The following is a 20,384-nucleotide window of genomic DNA, read 5'->3' as shown; positions in this document are numbered from 1 at the left end:
ACATATATATATTTTTTTTTTCAGGCAAAACACTCATACACATAAAATAGAATTTAAAAAAATCTAATAAAATGTGTCCTAATTTAAAAATCATTATAATGTCTAGAATTAAGAAGATTAGGCAACTCTGAGTAATTAATTTATTAGTATTATTTTTAATTATTAATTTATCTTTAATTAATTAATTATTTTTGAGACAAGGTCTCTCTGTATAGTCCTAGCTGTCCTGGATCTCGCTCTGTAGATTAGACTTGCTTTGAACTCACAGAGATTCACCTGCCTCTGCATCCCAAGTGCTAGGATTAAAGGCAGGTGCCACCACCACTCATATACATACATGTATATATTATATATATTCCCTGACCCCCTGTAACTCAGTCTGTAGCCCAGAATCAGCCACCTCTGTACTTCTGATCATCTTGCCTTAGCCTCTCAATTGCTGGGATTACAGGCTGAGCCACAGGGTCTGAATAGGAAGATCTATTAAAACCAATTAGTTTCCTGGGAACAAGTCAGGTTGACCTATGATGTTCTCTCTTCCAGTTCCACCAGGATCTCCTTGAGTCAGAGGTTCCATGTACCCCATCTTCTCTGTGACCATCATTCCAGCTGCCTCCAATGAGGACCTAACCCTTGCTAGCTAAACTTGTAGTCTACAGGTTGACACATGGACATGTGAGCTGTTTGCATACTGTCTATAAAAATGTATTTTGTGTTAAGTATACACACACTACTGGAAAAGGTGGATAAAATTATACACACACACACACACACACACACACACTACTGGAAAGGGTGGATAAAGTTTGGCTTACAAACTCCCTCTAACTTGAGGACAAGCAATCAGCTACAACACACCAAGCTCAGTTTTCTTGTCTCTAAAGCACAGGAAATAATGCCTTGTTACATATATTATATTTACATTAGTATGGTATATTTTGCAGTACACTAAAAATTACTTGCTATGAATCCTTCTTGCTATGAATTTTTTCACAGAAAAAAGCTTTCTGATCCTGAGAGTTCATCGGTGAGCACACAGTGTTAAATAGCTAGTCCCCAATGGTGCCAGGGGAGATTGAGACCAGTCTGATCTAATGCCCAAAGGAAAACACGTTCTGCTTGCAGCAATCTCTGCACCTAATGCAAGCTCAGTTATACTAGGTGTGTCATCACCTTCATGTCCTGTCCAGCACTAATGAACAAGGAGTGTTCACAGGTCACTGTTTGTCTGTACAATTCTAGCACCTACTCTATAAATAATAAATGGTGTTTCAATTCTCCTCGGTAAATATTTTACAGCAGCAGCAACAAACTGTTGGCCCAGGGAGAATTGACACTGTGTAGCCTTAAGAGCTATATATTCAGGCTCATTTGGATTTTATTTGTTTGGGTTTTTTCTTTTGGGGGGAGGTTAGTTTTCTAAATTAACTGTCAGTATTTTAATAGCAGAACAAAATATAAACCTTTAGAATTTTGGTGTGTGTTTGGTTTTTGTTTTTATTTTTTCCTTCCTCAGAAAACTGGGGAGACTGAAGATCACAATCATGACTGCCTGCTTCAGATGGCTCAACGTCCCTTCAGTTCACATTCTCCACCATCTATTGTCTTAGATGCCCCAACCGCCCCTTGGCCTGCTTGAGTTTTCTGGCTCTGCTCCAGGCTTTCAGAGGCTGCATGCAAACCTCAGGAGAAATAGTAAAATGCTAGGAGGAGCCAACTCAAGGAGAGGACAGGCACCTTCTAAAGAGCTCTGGGCAAAACAGCCTTAAATGGGACGTCCTCATGGAAAGCCAAAGGCACAGTGAGGGGCAGTGTGGTAAGTAAGCGGTTCTCATCAGAAAGCCTTATAATTACCACCACCGTTTCCCTGTGCTCTGTAAGTACTCTAAAGATAGTTTCAGAGAGTAAGCAAGTGATTTAGGAAAAATTAACATGTTTTATATATGTATGTGTAAACGCATACATATATAAAACAAAACTACAACAATTCAGTATTACAGTGCTGATATAAAAGTAGGCAGATTAATAGTAGAGAAAACAACGTCCTATCATAGACTCGTATGCTATAAATGATTTAATAATCCCAGCACTTGAGGGAGGCAGCAGAATTACTACAAGTGCAAGGTTAGCCTGGGCTACATACAACATCCATGTCATAAAAAGCAGAGAGGAACTCAGTAAGTGATTAAATGGGCACTTCATAGTGGGAGATGCACTAATTTCTGATTGATCCTAGGACAGCTAACGGAACATATCAGAGCATTAATCAAAGAAGAAAAAAGGAAACCTGTCACTTCAACTTTAAGGGACCCAATGTCCTCTTCATGCTTCTGTAGGCACTCCCATTCACTCTCTCTGTCTCTGTCTCTCTGCCTCTGTTTCTCTCTTTCCCCCCCCCTCTCTCTCACACACACACACACACACACACAAAGAAGGAGGAGGAGGAGGAGGAGGAGACGAGGAGGAGAAGAAGAAGAAAATTGAGGCAAAGGACAAGGACAAGTGACAAGTCCTTGATAATCCATGAAGGGCCAAGTAAGAAAGAGTTAATTTACCTGTACTGAATTTCACCCTTATTTAATGCTGATGGTGACAGCTATTATTTTTTTTCTCTACTTACTAAGGATGGAAACTGAGTTATAGGCTTCACTGAGCTTGCACAAAAGCTCAGTTGAGACGGAAATGCATTCTATCAGTATCTTAACTCTCTCCACTACACACTACCTCAACAGGGCTCTAAAAGTATGGGCTCAACTCCAGGAGCAGAGAAAGGAAAACCTTTACAATCTGAGTCCTGATTGCTCATGGAAGTGACATTGGAAGATGTGACATAACTTTTAGCACAGTTCAGTCTCCAGCAGGGCACCAAAAATCTATACAGCATGTATTACATCACTAAGAAAGATGACTCTAGCCCCGGATGTTCTTATACCTCAGTGCTTCAAAGGGGAGGAGCGGGCTGTCTGGAGGTCAGTTCTCAGCACTGCCATGACTCCCAGCATTTTACACACTTCACACAAATGGGTACTGACCAAGCTCTGAACCATCTTCTAAACTTAAAACACTCTGCTGTAAAAAACTGCTCCTGAGGTTCTACCTGTCATGGCAGGAAGCTTTCCAACATCTTTGGTATGGTTGGTTGGTTACATCATTTCAAATAAAGCACCACACATAATTGGTCCCCACAGAGCTAGACTCCATTGTCTAAGTGTGAGTCCAGAATTCTTCACAAATTTTTTGCTCATGTTTGACCTACTACCGCTTTAATGCATCTCCTGAAAACTCAGCAATCATGTCTACGAATGAAGAACCAAAATGGGTAACTCCTATGTGAGAATCTCTAACATCACAAAATTACTAGTGAGCTACTGACACAGGATATGGTTATGGCTTGAATCTGAAAGGCCCATATGGGCTCATGATCTGGAGGCTTGCTTCCTAGCTGGAGGTTCTGGGTTAGAGGCTGTGGAACCTTCAATAAGCAAGGCTGGAAAAAGTAGGTTATTAGGATGAGCCTCTGAAGGCCACTCACCGCTCAGTCCCTGCATCTGGCCTCATGCTCTACCTCCTGGTCTGCTGTGGTAAGAGCATCCACCATATACTCCTGCCATAAACTCTACCATGATGAGCTAACAACCATGAGCCAAATTCCCTTTCTTAAGCTGTTTCTGTCAGGCATCTGGGTTACCACATTATGTGTGGTGCTTTACTTGAAATGACGTAACCATACTGAAGATGTTAGATATGATAGAAACTCTGGGTTGATCCACTGATAGTGACCACTGACTACTCGGCATAATGTACTTCTTCTCTCTTCACAATAGCTTCATGGCTTCATTATGATATATTTTGTATTGGAATTGACTCTCACTCGGTTGGCTCTTTAGAACCTACATAGACTGGCATAACTAATAATTCATTCTAAAGGCAGCTGAAGACCACCTGTGCCTCTGCATCAGTTTGCTACCCTCTGAGAAGACAAAGCAAACAAGATGTCTGCCTTTATGAAGCTGTCAGTCTACAGGTTAAGATAAAGAAGTGACGAGAAAGTTTTAATTCCTTAATGTTCTTCCCGAGACAAGACCTGAAGCTCAGCAGAGGGCTGGGCCACTGCAAGAAGGCTTACCAATGATAGATTTCTGGCACAGGACTGGGAACTGAGACAGAGAGGCAATTTGGGCCTGTCACCCTAAGGATAAGCTACCTATGTAAGTATACCATTTAAGGACAATGACTTTTAGTATGTCTATCAATAGTTCCTAGTTCAAATTTTAAAGAAACTTTCAGGTTGTTCTGGGTGTTATTAATATTTCTAAATGAGTTTCCAAGCACTTGTACATTCACATATAATAATATGATCTGTAAAAGCATGTTGAATATATTCTTATTGAATATAATGAATCCACTTTCTCATATTAGCTACAGAGCTCACTCAATAAAGCAAAGTCCAGCCATGCTCGATACCAGTGCCACAGAATGACCACCTTATGGATAATATACAGTGGATGGGGAGCACAGGGCTATGCGTAAGTGAAGGGAAAGTCAATCACTTAGAGGTGAATCGTAAGAAAGTCAATTTCGCTTTGGCTTGTTGAATGAGGGCATCAATACATTAAAATTGATTGTTAGGGAATGGGAAAGTAAACGATGAGAATAGCTGGCAAGATGCACAGGGGCAAACACGCTAGCTATGCAGGACACACACACATATACACACACACACACACACACATATACACACACAATAAACAAGATGCACAGGGGCAAACACGCTAGCTATGCAGGACACACACACATATATACACACACATACATACACATATACACACTCAATAAACAAAATGCACAGGGGCAAACACACTAGCTATGCAGGACACACACACATATACACACACACACACACACATATACACACACAATAAACAAGATGCACAGGGGCAAACACGCTAGCTATGCAGGACACACACATTCACGCACACATATACACACACACACATACACATATACACACACAATAAACAAGATGCTCAGTGGGCAAACACGCTAGTTATGCAGGACACACACACACACACACATACACACACACACATACACATATACACACACAATAAACAAGATGCACAGGGGCAAACACGCTAGCTATGCAGGACACACACACACATATACACACACACACATACACATATACACACTCAATAAACAAGATGCTCAGTGGGCAAACACGCTAGTTATGCAGGGGATACACACACACACATATACACACACACACACATACACATATACACACTCAATAAACAAGATGCATAGGGGCAAACACGCTAGTTATGCAGGACACACACACACATACACACACACATACACATATACACACACAATAAACAAGATGCACAGGGGCAAACACGCTAGCTATGCAGGACACACATATACACACACACATATACACACACAATAAACAAGATGCTCAGTGGGCAAACATGCTAGCTAAGCAGGACACACACATACACACACACACACACACACATATACACACTCAATAAACAAGATGCACGGGGCAAACACGCTAGCTATGCAGGACACACACATTCATACACACATATACACACACACATATACACACACAATAAACAAGATGCTCAGTGGGCAAACACGCTAGCTATGCAGGACACACACACACACACACACACATATACACACACATACATACACATATACACACACAATAAACAAGATGCACAGGGGCAAACATGCTAGCTATGCAGGACACACACATTCACACACACACATATACACACACACACATACATATATACACACACAATAAACAAGATGCTCAGTGGGCAAACATGCTAGCTATGCAGGACACACACACACACACACACACAAAATGTAAATGAGGACAAAATAACTCTATAGCAAGTTCTACTTGTTTAGATATAGAAACATAGGAAGAGGCCTAACCTGTGTCCCTAAATGTCAACTCCTTCAATCAGCCTTCAAAGTAATACTTCCTAGGGCTGGGACAATGGCTTAGTCGGTAGAGTGCTTGCCATGCATGAGGACTTGAGTCCTTAAAATCATGTAAAATTTGGGCACAGAGGCACACACTTGTAATCCCAGAACTGAGAAGACAGGAGACTCCCTAAGGCTTGATGGCCAGCAAGGCTAATAACTAAATCAGCAAGCTCCAGGTTCAGAGAGACCCTGTCTCAAAAAACAGGTGGTCAACGATAGAGAAAGGTATCAGACATTGACCTTGGAGCTCCACACGTGGACACACACAGAAACAGAAAAGAAATAACACTTCTTCTGATAATATTCCTCAGGCCAATACTGGAGAGATCTCACAGTTTAATCAAAACAAAACAACAAGAAACAAGCTATCTCTACCCAGAGTAGTGACTGTGCAGGGGTCAGGGTCTAAAAAGGACTAAGTACTCAGCAGATTTCCACTAACATAAAGCTTTCAAACAGTACTTAAATAATGCAAGAACAAAAAAAGAGATGTGAATTAAGAGAAAAGGGACCATTTTTTCAGAAAGATGAACCCAACGATGTGTTTACCTATGTATTAAAACTAAGATTAACATAATAATGATGTCAGTAAGCAAATATACTAGTTTAAAAGGAGGAACAGAATTTGAGCATACTCAGTCAAGGAACAATATATAATACCAGAAGAAAAACACAGTCTTTTTCAATTAAGTTCAATTAATTTATCTTGGAAGAAGGAATGGCACATGTCTATTTGAAAGTGGGTCACTCATAGTGTGTGTTACCTGGTTTAAGTAGCTCAGGCACTTTTCAAGACACCAAAGGCAGCAAATGCAGGATTTCAGCATGCATCGTGCGCAAGCATTTTCCTGAGAAAGGAAAAGGCAAAAGTAATTAACAAACACAGAAGCGAAAACCTAATCATCGTGTCACAACTTCAAATGCTAGAAACATAAAAATTTTAAAGCCACAATGTAAGTTTCCAGGCCTCCATACCCATGTCTTCCCTCTTCCAATATAATGGCTTTATTATAATGAATTATTTTCAAATCACTTCAAAACAGCATTTATTTACTAACAACTGCATATATGATAGAGGAAGACATACAGGACCAGCAAGACAAAATAAATGTCAAACACTAAAAGGTTAGAGTCAGTGTGTGGTCGGTGACATCGTGTTGTGAGGGTGGAAAACAGGAAGAGAACATTCTTGGACCAGTTTCCAGGAAAATGTAGATTGTGAGCGAAACTATGTTGAAATTCATATTTCCAAAGTCAGCAGGGAATTCATATATGTTAGACAGTAACCCTTTATGAGATATACCAATTATGTGAGTTTCTTGACTCTTCAGGCTCATTTTTGTTGTCTGTTTTTTCCATTTAAAAAGAAAAAAATTCTTTCCCAGATCATTGTCAAAGGCCACTTCCTCTGCTTCTGCTCAGAGGCTTGAGCCTTACAGTTAGACTCACTGATCTCTGCTGTCTCCTACTGTGGACACTTGGCTAACTGAGCTGTACTGGACATGAGGGTATGAACATTCTCAGCACAGAGACATGATAAGTGCTATGAAGCTATGAGGCTTGATTATCCCACAGCTACACATGTGTCAGAACACGCCGCACCCATATCATGTACAGTTATTGTGGGTTCTTAAGAGAAAGGGTAGAGAAGTGTTTCTGAGTCAGTAAACTTGGTGACTCGTGATTAGACAGATTTTTTTCGGGGCATGTGGAATGCGTAGATAGGAGACAAGGAGGAAGAACTGGATCCCACTTTGTTCAGACTCTAAAGAAAACATCTAGAAATTTATATCCTGCTATGAGCAGAACTGAGGTCTGGTGTGTGCCCCGCAAGAGAGCCTAACTAAACGCACTGCTCTCACCTTCCCTTTGAGCTGACTGTGGATATACATAAGGATCATCCTGGGGATTTTGACAAGGGTGATAATGAAGGATCCTTTTGCCACGGTACCGAGGTGGTAACGAATAAGGCGATTCACTGATGCCAGAATAGGTGTGAAAGGCAAATTCCGTTTATCCCTGTTTTAAAAATTATCAAAAGAGATAATTAAAACAAAGTCTAGAACAGGAAGGAAACACAAATATATATGGTCTGGAATCTACTGCAGTGTAAAACAAAAAATCATGGCAATATTATCTAGCTTTGGGATAAACTGACAAAGTAACCACTAATAATGTGGTAAAAATGTTACCAAATCTGCTTCACTTCTCTACAACACCAAAAGAGCAGTTCTTATGCTCTGTGACTTTAGATCAAACTGGTTTTAAAAGTTCTTATTAATGACTATTTAAGGAATAAACTGTATCATCAGAAAATAGGATTTTAGAAAACAGTCTCTAGCTGGCCAGATGTGATGGTAGCATAGGCAGAAGCAGCTGGACCTCTGTGGGTTTGAGGCCAGCCAAATGCAGGACGGCCAGCTGTCTCAAAAAACAAAGTAAACAAAATATCTACAGCCACCAGCTCATGAGAAAAGACTATTATATGGCTAATTCCTGTAGGTCTCAACCTGAAGTTAGCAAAGGGGTCTTACAACAGTTCTGAGAGAAACGAATGAGGCGTGCCTTCTAACGGGCTTTTACACCTGACACTCAACAAAGTCTACTTCCTTATAGGGTCCTTAGGTCCCATCAGAGTCTGCTAAGCTGGTTTTGAGGCAATTGCAGCCAAGTGTGACAGAAGGAATAACCAACCCACAGAGTTATCAACTGTACATTTGTCACATCCTTTCCAACTTCCTTTTTAAAACAAAAACAAAAACAAAAACAAAAACAAAAACAAAACAAAACAGAACTGAGATGGTTGTAGCCTTAGCCCTACTATTTTCCTCTGTAGCCATGGCTACCTCTATGAACTGGGGTTGTCTCATAGGTAAAAAGCCTTACCTAGTAAAGTAGTATGTTACCACAGCTCCTGCCACAGTCATCTGCTGACAGGCGAGGATGAACTCACTGATCCAAATCAGGCCAACCACGTGGTACCACCACATGTACTGCAAAGGCCCAGAAATTTTGTACTCCACGAAACCTTGCTCATTCTGCACAGCGCTCCCTGGGAAAATGTCAAGGAGGCAAAGAGGTATCACATAAAGCAAAACCCAAGACACTTGGCTACTGAATGGAAGCACAGCAGGGTTGGCTACTGAATGGAAGCGCAGCAGGGTTTCCTAAAACATGAGCCACTCCCTGCAATACAGGCGTAAATATGCCAGCTCTGAGCACTGTCTCATTAAGGGATGCAGTCGTTATAACTTTAAAAAGTTGTAAAATTAAACATCATACAATTACATATTTGATCTCTTCTAAGGCATCACCAAAGGTGTTTAAACTAATCTATTTAAATACAGTTCTAATTCCATTATCAGTTATATGGGCCTGAATGTTCAAACACTTCAGTGGTTGGTTTGTTCCTCCCTCCCTCCTCCCCCTCTTCCTCCCCCTCCCATCCTTTCTTTCCAGGGCTTTATTTATCCAGTAATTATAGATCTAAACTATCCTCTAAGCATAGAAATAAATGTCCCATTCCTTTACTGAGTATGAGCTGACTGGACAGAGATGCTTCACACAAGGTTGCTATCATTACCCTCACCTCTCACAGTTAACACCCATGGCTTAACAATTGGTCCTGAGTTCCACTATCAGGAACTTAAGAGTAGTTCTTACTCTTGACTGGACTTACTCAAAGGCTCTGGACTGTGAAGCAAGGCACAGGGGCTATGAATTTATTAATTCATTTCAAAATGGATCCAATTATCTGAGTAAGTTAAGAATTCATTTCAAATCCATGACCCTTTCAAAATTACGAACTTTTAGGGCTTAGCTGTTCTAGATCCAAATTGCCAAGAGCTACTAATAGTCATGAAATGAGAATGAGTAATTGATGCCCACTCTTGTTAAGATTTGATGGCTATTAGATCTTTGTCAACAAACGTATGAAGAATTGTATCTCTCTGGGATGTGTGTGTGTGTGTGTGTGTGTGTGTGTGTGGTGTGTACTAGGGATCAACAGACCCTCATTCACGTAGGCAAGCATTCTATACTGAGCTACACCCCCAACCCTCTCTTATGACTTAAAATATACGGGTGCAAATTAGATTCATAAACAGGAGGAAGAAACTACATTTCTTACCAGTAGTGCCAAGGAAAAGGAGTGTCATTATCCAGTATGCCCAAAATAAGACGAGAGCAAAAAACGTCCAGAAGGGCTGGAAGACTAACAGAGGCAAGTGTATGAAGACCTTGCCAGCCACATGGAACAAGGCGATGGTGAGAGCGACCCGCTTGCGCATAACCAGCATGATCAGGAAAAGAATGACCTGAGGGGAAAAGAGGAAAGCATCATGTCTCTAAGTGCTGAAACGCAATTGCAGAGTGGTGCACGTCTAATGTAACTTCCTCAGTCTAAAAGACCTTTCTTTTGCCCACTAATTACCAGTCAAATTGTCAGTCTGAACAGACTCTTCATGTGCCTAGACATGCATATCATTCTGAGCAGTGTGAGGAGAGCTATATGCCACCTCCTCTAAGCAGGGTAAGCAGTCATTTGTATTTCATCTCCTTTGTTGACTGAAACTCCTTAGGTGGGACCTGTGGCAGAATAACCATTTGTTACTCACAATCTCCACCCACTTCCTCTAGAAGCTAGCGTAGAGAACTCTAGTTAAAGAAGCATGATGAACAAATATCTTTATTAACAAATAGTTTTAGAGGCATTACTGTTATTATTAGTCTTATGGATGCTCAGAGAAAGAAGCTTGAGATCATCATCAGCCCTCATTTAGCTACAGGCTAGTCGGTGAGATTTTCACTGTATAACACATGTCTAAGTAGACTGCACCTCACTTATATTTTCAATACCACATATATTGTTAAAAGGTAAGTCTTAAATAAAAGTGAAAATGACAAATGAACAAGTCATTTTATTTCTTAATATATTATTCAGCAATATGGAGAATTGTTTCCTAAAATGTTAATTATATTTTGACAATGAGAAATGTGTTATTTGCAAATGACAATATAAACGTCCCAAGTGAAAATTATCTCAGAAAGCACACAGGGCAGAATGAACCGTTGCATCAAAGAACACTCATTAATTAGAGAAGCCTCTGCCAGCCTTTGAACTGGAAGTACACTATGGGGAAGCAGTACAGAGGCCAGAGTGAGTTTCTGTTCTACTGAGGATCTCATGCACACAACACCGAGATCTCCACTCGCACCCCTACTTACAGTGAACACCGTAGCTGAAATGGCATAGATGAGGAGCGCCCGCAGATTGTCCTCAGCTATCTGAAGCTGTTCAGGAATAACCGTTTCTTTGGGAGACCTTCTTTGCTTTGCATATAGCCACCACAGTACACCCGTGCCACCTGGAGATACATGACAATTGGTTTTGAAAATATCAGTACAACTAAATATGTGACATATATACTTAACTTTCTGGACTTACATTTTCTATCACCGTTTGGGACACAGTGAGAATCCACTTAACTAGAAAGCATGTGGTTACAACTCTTTGGCATCATAAGAAGGAAGGTAGCTTTCATAATAAGTGTCTACAAACCCTTCAGTGTGTCAATTAGACTTTCTCAATATATTCCTCATTGGCTATGAGGCTGAGGTCACAGCCATTTACAACAGATAACAACAAGAGAAACTGGTAACAACAAGGCCTAGTGCTGACAGCCATGCAACTGATTAAATATTTGAACATATTAAATAAATGAATAATAAGACAAAGGGTATGAAATTCATGAGTAGTTCTCTCCAAAAGTGGGAACAAAGTAGGAAAACTCTGAATGCACTGGGTTTTGGGGCTAAAGAACTTTTATCTCTAATACTAGCTCAGACATAAAAAGACTGAAGAACAAGGCAAACCTACCTCCACATATACCCGGATTTCTACCCAACGAATTTATTTAGTACCTATCCAGGGACAGGACAGTAAACAGATCCCCACCCTCTCTGCTCACTGAGTTTACACTCAGTGAGGAGATGGAAACTAACAGAAGTAACTCACAAGAGAATGTGAAATCTAGACAGGATAGTACTAGGCTGAGGAGGGTGCTGCAGTTTTTTTAAACACTGAGAAGCAAGGCCTCAGTGAGATGATATGTCTGGGCAAGACAATAATGTCTGAGAAAGATCAACTTCTGAAACTACCTAAGGAAAAAGCATTCCAGAGAGAGGTCTAGGAGGCTGAGGCAGGTCCATGATGACTAGGAGAGTTCCTTCTCTAACCCTAAAGACCACTGACCCATCCTAAAGAGAGTCAGCAAGAAAGACATGCTAGGAGGTATGGGTGGAGGAACAGCTGGATATAAAGGAGTTATTGGCTATAATAAGGAAAGACCATTCAAAGCAGAGTTGGGGGAGAGTAATAAAAATAATGTCTGGAAGATAAAAACTGGACTAAGATCTACACTTATCAACCTGTTTAACATATCATAAAATGAAAGCAATTACATCCTCTACAAACAGGAATAGACAGCTCAGAGAGGAGCTCAAGCTGTAGGAGAGTGGAGTGAAAACACCTACTTAAGGATGCTGCGGCTTACAGTAGGTGCTTTGCATGAAGCTTCTGAATCTATGGTAACACCTGTGCTCATCCCTCTACCGCCGTGACCCAGCTTATCCACTATGACTAGTAAACAGTCGTTATTAATTTTACAAATTAGAAGACTGAAATGAAGGAAGTTAAGTAACAGGAAATACCATGTGCGGTAAGTGGTAAATTTAGGTTTATTATTAAAGCTACATATCTGAACATGAGTCAGACTCAAAGGTTGGTGGGGAAAAGGAAAACACAGATGAGAGAAGGAAGAACAGATAGAACAGAACTGAGTAGCAAATCTCAGGCCCTCCCTGTCGTTGGCAGACATGGACTGACAGTGGGGAAATTAACATCCAGAGGGAGCAGAGTCAGCCTGACCAAGTCTTCCCAGTGTAAAGAGAACAGCAAGGCTGTTCAGAAGACTATAAAATATCATAGAATAAGCAATGCCTTTAAGAAAAAAAACAACCACTGGGACAGGAACAATGACCAAATATAGAAACAAAAACAGCTCTTCAGAGGTGGGAAAGAGCCATCCCCAAAAGACGACAGGCAAGGATAGGAAGCAGACTCACTTTTTAAAACCTTTATCTTAAAGGGCTGCAGGAAACCACATAAAAACATCTAAGGGATGAATCAGGCAAAGAAACAAAATGCAATATAGTTATTCTGAGGATTCTGGGGGAATGCACAGGCAGGAAGGAACATATGTGCCTGAACATGCTTCTACCCAGGGAATCCAAAATGCACATGGAAAGGTAAAGACGATATCTGATAAGCAAGAATTGGGAAAATACAGAATCTATTAAGTCCCTCATGAGCAGATCATCTGAAATCAGTCGATATTAAGGTGAACCAAATTATGAATTCAGAACGGCTTCTAGACACAGGATCCAGAAGCTTAGTCCAAGAACCTAACCTTAAATGTAAATGTAAGTCGGAGGCCTTTCAAGACAAGGATAAATACATTCTTAACGCACAGTATTTAAAAACAATATTTTAAATGTAATAATAACTTGAATTTAGAAGCTATGACTTTTTGGCAAGGCTCAGAAGCATGAATAAACAGAAGGGAGCCTGCAATGCAGGAAGGGAAGAAAATGCTAACTCTAAAAAGGCAAGGGAGCACCACGTACGATCTCTGCCTTTAACAATCACAGGATGAAGGAGTATCTTACAAATAAACACAGGCTGCCAACTACAGAAGTAGAAATATCTTAGATACAATGAAGACCGTCGGAAAACAGTCTATGCAGAAACACTAGAGAGAAGGAAAAGCAGGTGTGACACCAGAAGGACGACCTCTCCTCGGATTATAGACATAAGTGGAGAGACAGGCAACGGAGCTTAAAATGTTAACTAAATGCTGCGTGCTCTTATGCATGCGCCGAGAAAAGGGTATGTGCTTCAAGTGCTAACCAGAGTGAAATGAGGGGACGGGACTATAATTATGATACCCCCAAGGCAAAAATAAACACTCATTCTGAAGAAGAAATAGCACAGGAAAATAAAAATTTCATTTTCTTCTTTTTATTTCAATTTCTACCATGAAATTAATTAAGTACCATGAAAACAAAGAAGGAGGAAATCGCTTACCAAGTGAACCCAGTATAACGAGAATTGTGAGGATCCACACTAGCACTCTTGATATATACCTGATAATCACCATCAGAATCATGGACAGAACTGCAGGGAAAACAGAACACAAAGAATATAATTTGAAAACCACAAGAGAATACAAAGAGAAAGACTTACGAGTGTTGCTTTTTCCTACGGGAATAATTTGATGCTATTGACTTAGTTCATGACCATGATTTTGAAAAGGAACGGGCTGCTTTTTTGAAATTATGATTCACATACTTAAACAGCGCCTCTGAAAACCAAAGGTCCTAACTGTGTGGGTTATAAACTATAGAAAAGAATACATGGTAATGCAAATGCTGACTGCACAACAACCAGGGCTGCTGTGCAGTCATTATCAGGGAGACGTCAGACATGCACACAGACATCAGCACAAGAGGTGTAGAGTATGACATGTCATGTTGGTGACCAAAACAAAAACACACAAAAAACCGTAACATGTAGCTGCAGATCGATTACTGCCCTTTGTAGCCTGTATTGTCTCAGGTCAAACTTCTCTAACTCAACAAACTAGATGGTATTTTAACATTGTCTAATATTTTACACTTAACTCAGAGAGGGTATGAGCCTACTATACAATATAATATCCTTGAACTACTAAAGCCAAATCCCCACTGACCTCATTTCTCAACTCACTGCAAAGCTTTTCCTCAGAAATGAGGAAAGATTAGGTTGAGTTACTTAGCCAACTCCCTTACCTATCCCAAACTAAATGCCAATGTGCCAAAATTGTAACGAAAATGCTTGAAATGTGAGAAATGTAGCTCTGAATAATACTTTATAAACATTTATTGATCTGAAAGCCCATTCCACAAAGAAAGGGACAAAGATATCTTGGAATTATATTTTCTTATGCCTCAAGAGAGAAATATTCTAATAAAAGTGGAATGCCGATGAATTCAAATTATTAAAGTTTGTATATGTTTCTTGGTTAAACAATCAATTATTTCAGAAAACCAAGTGATTTTTTTTTTTTTACATAGAACTGTCATATTTCTTTGGGCCACTTGCAAAGCTAAATAAATGGTTAGGTCTGTGTATAGGAATTTGTAAGTGCTACTTTAACCGTCAAGGTACAGGAATGAGAAAGTAGATGTGAGCCTTTCAAATATCCCAGAACTATAATTTCATGTGGACAGCATTACTTCGAGTCAAGTAGCACTATGTAAAAAGAAAGTACTGTCTAATGTTAAGAAAGGAAGAAATACAGTTTATATCTTTTCGATGAACATGATGGCTATTAAACATACATAAATGCTAATTTTACTTATGCAGTAAAATAGTTGTTTGGTTCCTATTAGCTTATATCTCCCAATTAAGAAGTCTTATAAACTCTGATATGCAATTTTATAGTTTTGGAATAATGTAGGTTTTGTTATTTTTAAAATAAAATTAATTTTTAGAATCTAATTATTGACTAAATAGTTCTATGGCTAACAAGTGGAGATTTCCTAGTTTGCCCAGCAAGGCACTAATACTATATACTATAGCAAAAACGTAAAATTACATATGTCAGAAGTAACCTATGCGCTTAGAATATGTAAGATTCTTATATATTCTCTCTATACAGAATAGCCTCTTTTATGTATAAATTTACCTTTGGAATGATATCTAAAATCAAGAGGATTGCTAAATCATTAAAGGAGCCTCCTGCTATTACTAAAAATAATCAACCATGACTTAGTAACCCAGTGTGGGGAAACAAGTCTTAAATCAAAGGAAAAAAAAGAAGCAACAAGAAAGAGTTTCAGATATATGCCATATATACTTTTATGTATATAATTATAAGTGTATGTAATCTGAAAGTTACTTTGGCCATGGGTAGTCAAACATTTTACACGTATCTCCAATCATACGCATATTTTGGCTAAATACAGAACAGCCTTCCGCAGTACTATGAAACAGCTAATAATGAGAAAAACAATTACCTAGTGATAACAAGCAAAGTCCCAATATAATTTCTTTGCTGGTCATTACTCCACTAATCAGCCTGTGTAAGACACTATTGTCACTGACAAAGGTGATCAGGGCCTCTGCAAACTTGGCATAGCAGGAAATGTTCACAGGAGCACAGCGATGGAAGAATGGAATAGGTGCACTGGTGACACAAGAAAAAAAAATCAGAAAAAAAATTACTCCTACGTAATATAAATGCCACATCAAACACACAAATGAGAGGTGAAAATGGCTGCGATACACTCCACCCTGCGCATTCATTATGGGAGCTAAGTGCTGTGCGCTATGAAGATGACCGCTGTGCATATGGATGCCAATCTTACCAGAAGTTTATCAGAGAGGGTGGAGTGTGCATGCCAACAGAAGATATTACCCTCCCCTTCTGAAGAGAAATACACACATACACATAGGCATGGAGAACTACCAGAAGCAAAAGCAAGCACGCAAGATCCTCGACTGTGGACATCTATCACAGGCAGATGGCGAAGCTTACAAGCATGTACTTCATTCGGTGGAAAAGGAACTTTTGCCAAAAGCAACTTAAAAGTAGACATACACACATGCTTTTACTTGAAATGGGCCACCATTAATAGAATGTTTCCTCTTTCAAATCATCACAGGAAACCTCATATTAATAAAGGTGTTTAGGCACAAGTTTATATACCCTCATTAAAACAAAAGCATGCCAAGACATTAACAGACAACTTAAAACAGCCATTATTACTAATCTACAGAAATGTTTATAACACAGAAATACATGGGGAAATTACATATATGGTAGTGGTGATATCTCTGTTTAAAAGATTACACATAAATATGGAAACAGCAAAATACTCTACTAAAAAGTGAAAAATACACATCTGGTTAGGGCCATGGAATTCTGGAGTATTTTCTTTCCTTTTTCAGTGTTTGGTAATGAACCCAGGGAGAATCTCAGGCATGCTTGACAACTGCTCTACTACTCAACTACACTCCAGCAAATTTCTTTATGTGGTATATAAATGATATATATGATATGCATATATCATATATATAACATGCATCTAGAAAAAAAAAGAAAACTGATTTAATCATTTAATCCAAGCTTCCATGTACTACAGCTGTGACTTGTGAGAGAACATAGGTATGTATGAGGCATGACTTGAATCCGGTTTGTAATACCATGGATCTGCTTCAACTTCTGAGAATATAACACATATATACATATCTAACCAATGATAACACTATGAACCAGAGAACACTAGGCTTTTAGCAGAGCTCATAAATATATATATATAAATATACATGTACAAATTAAGTTAAAATTTGGCCATCCTAACACAAACCTAACATGATTAGAGCTCTTTGTGTGACAAGTGGCAGGTTCTAATATACTGGACTAGACTGGACACCTGTTTTTATGTCCTTATCTTAAATATTAGTCTAACTAGTGGGTAAAATTATATAGTTGGACCTCAAACCTCAAGGCTTTTAATCTCAGGAAAACAATAACTGACCCAAAGCAAAATATAGTCTTTGTTTCCTTCCTCAAAAAAAAAAAAATCTTTTTGAAATCAGAATAGTGAAGTATGTATGTGTTTCTGTTAAATGTCATTAAATGAACACTGGTGGTAATAAGCCACATCATCCACACTACTAGACTTTACAAAAACAAAGTAATTTTAAAAATGAAGCCTTACCTTAGGTATACTTCAGTAAAATGTATCCAAAAATCATGGAACTATATAACATGAAGATTCATTTTTTTAAAAAACCCATTATCTGTGTACCTGTTTGTGTATCCTTCCAGAATGGCACTGAATGAACTCCCTAGAGGTAAGGCCAAATTCCTAGCACTTTATTTTAAATTGTAGGAAGCTAGAACATTCTGAGCAATTGTTTCTTGAACAGCCTTATGTCATTAAAAATGAGAAAAGGTATCAAATTACATAATACTTTTAAGTGAAATAGATGTAGTTAGAAATGCTACAAGAATTAAAATGGATTAGCTATAAATCTCTAGGTCAACAGAGGCTGATTTGGGGCAAAAGTTATTAAACTGATACTGTTATAACTGGCAGGCTATTTAATTTTTCCTAATGTTGTCTAGAGAGATGTCTTTTCTGTCAAGTCAGTACCTCTGTCTAGCCATATATCCAGACACACACACACACACACACACACACACACGCACGCACGCACGCACGCACGCACGCACGCACGCACGCACACATGCACACACGCACGCATACACACCCACAGCTGGCTCTTCATCTTTAATGGCCAAACGTTTTCTGGTTTATAGTCACCTGCATTTCTACCTTCTGTGTGTGTTGGTCTGTCACCTCTGACTCAGCTCTCTGGCTGAACTCATTTGCCCCCACCTTTAACCTGAAAGGGATCCACCGTAAGTCCTTCTTCATTAGTCCTGCATATTCTTTTCTTGTTTCCTATCAGCTATCAGTTAAAGCCCTAACTCTCCTGACACTGCACAGTCACAGCCATTGTCTTCTCGGTTTTATTCTCTTCAGGGCACCAGCATCACTACTGACACCAAGAGCTGGCCCATAAGACAGTGATTCCAATTCTCAGAACCAGCCCAGCCCATATGGTCAGTGGCTGCTTCCTTAAGAATTCAGAGTGAAGAGAGCAGCTTGAATCGGGAAGGACCAACCGTACCTTTAAAATGCTAATCCTTCTGATCTATTTAGGAAGAAATGCCAAGTCAGGCCTGCTTGGAACTGTCACTTGCCTGCTTTTCTTCCCTTCCCTTTCTCCCTCCCTCCTTCCTTCCTTTCTTCCTTCATTCTTTTCCCTCCTCCTTCCTACTGCCCTTGGATTCTGCCACTTAACTATATTTGTAGCTCCTTGAACTTTCCTGTTGCTGTTGTTTAGTTTCTGATACACCATCTCACTCTGTAGTCTAGGCTACCCTCAAACTCATAGCAATCCTCCGGTCTCAACTCTTCCCAGTGCTGAAATTATACGTTATTTAAAAGCCACCATATTCAGTTTTGCATTTTTTTCTTTCCTCTTTTGTTTTGTTTTGTTGTTGGGTTTTTTTTGGTTTTTGTTTTGTTTTGTTTTTTTGAGATACGGTTTTTCTGCGCACCTCTGGCTGTCCTGGAGCTCACGCTGTAGACCAGATTGGCTTCGAATTCAGAGATCTACCTGCCTCTGCCTCCCAAGTGCTGGATTAAAGGCATGTGCCAACATTGCCCAGCTTCTCTTTTATTTTAAAGCTTAATTTATTTAAAATTTTTAGCGATTAAATTATTCTTTGACAAGTTCATACCTGAATAAAAATGTATTCAGTCAGTTTCCTCTCACAGAATTCTTTTGAGTACTAAGTGTTTTGAAATGCTTGTGTTTTATTTTACCACTTAAGTCCTATTTAATATAATGAATTATCTCATTTCAGATCTCCTGAGAAAATGCTTCTGAGATCCTGGTATATGAGGTCATGTCTGTACTACTGTCTAGCCTATAGGACATAGTCTTTACTTAATGAAAGGGGTACATAAAAAGAATTCTCTTTATATTAAGTTTCTCTCTCTTTCAAGGCCATGGACTAATGCATCATAAAGAAGTCAGTGTGTGTCCTGTAGGGCCTGGCATTTCACATTTCTGAAATATTAGCCAACAAGAACAAAATGTATGCGTAACAAGTCTTTTAAAAAAACTTTTAAAAATGAGCCATTCATAGGTAGACTGTGTACTACTTAGGCAAACACACTGCTCACCTCCCTTTTGAGTCCTCACTACCACAGTTAAGGAGGTCCCTAATGCATGACAAACAGTGCCTGAGAACCTGGTCATATGCCTTCATGCAAGGAAGCAGAGATGAGCATCTCAATTGCTACTTCAGAACCCCAAGCTAAAACTAAACAACCATACATGATTTCTAGCTTGAAGTTTTGAGAAAAGAATAACAATAAAGGATTCTAGAAAGATCTCTGTAGTGTATAAAAAGCAGAAAATAAATCAATTAGAATCTAGTAGTTATATAAAGTACTCTTTGTATATTTCATTTTCTCTCTCCTTTCATTTTTATATACTTTAGAAACAGCAACAACTGCCACAGAGATCCTGTAAGAGCTAAGCTCAAATTCTGACTCACAGCAATTACTGTGTGGCCTCGGGTAACTTACTCTCATCTTCCATTTCCTTCATCTACAAATTAGGGGGAAAATCTGCACAGGTTTTGTAAGGTTTCAATGACAGAATAATACGAATGAGAAACAGG

General features: G+C 39.3%; 1 protein-coding gene across 6 annotated transcripts in view; it reads right to left on the bottom strand.

Annotated features, from left to right (window-relative positions):
* Slc44a1 (solute carrier family 44 member 1) overlaps positions 1-20,384 on the bottom strand; it is a 197,111-nt gene that overhangs the window by 82,385 nt on the left and 94,342 nt on the right. For all 6 annotated transcript variants that reach the window (XM_031377416.1, XM_031377415.1, XM_031377413.1 and 3 more), the window contains exons 6-12: positions 16,132-16,301; positions 14,159-14,248; positions 11,239-11,378; positions 10,142-10,328; positions 8,899-9,064; positions 7,875-8,031; positions 6,777-6,860 (exon numbers count right to left, since the gene is read on the bottom strand). In XM_031377416.1, the coding sequence (XP_031233276.1) occupies positions 6,777-6,860; positions 7,875-8,031; positions 8,899-9,064; positions 10,142-10,328; positions 11,239-11,378; positions 14,159-14,248; positions 16,132-16,301 (994 nt within the window). The remainder of the gene's footprint in view (positions 1-6,776; positions 6,861-7,874; positions 8,032-8,898; positions 9,065-10,141; positions 10,329-11,238; positions 11,379-14,158; positions 14,249-16,131; positions 16,302-20,384) is intronic.

This window comes from Mastomys coucha, unplaced genomic scaffold (assembly GCF_008632895.1).
Source record: "Mastomys coucha isolate ucsf_1 unplaced genomic scaffold, UCSF_Mcou_1 pScaffold18, whole genome shotgun sequence".
Lineage (NCBI taxonomy): Eukaryota > Metazoa > Chordata > Mammalia > Rodentia > Muridae > Mastomys > Mastomys coucha.
Note: the sequence above shows the minus strand (reverse complement) of the source record. Positions and strands in the feature narration are given on the sequence as shown.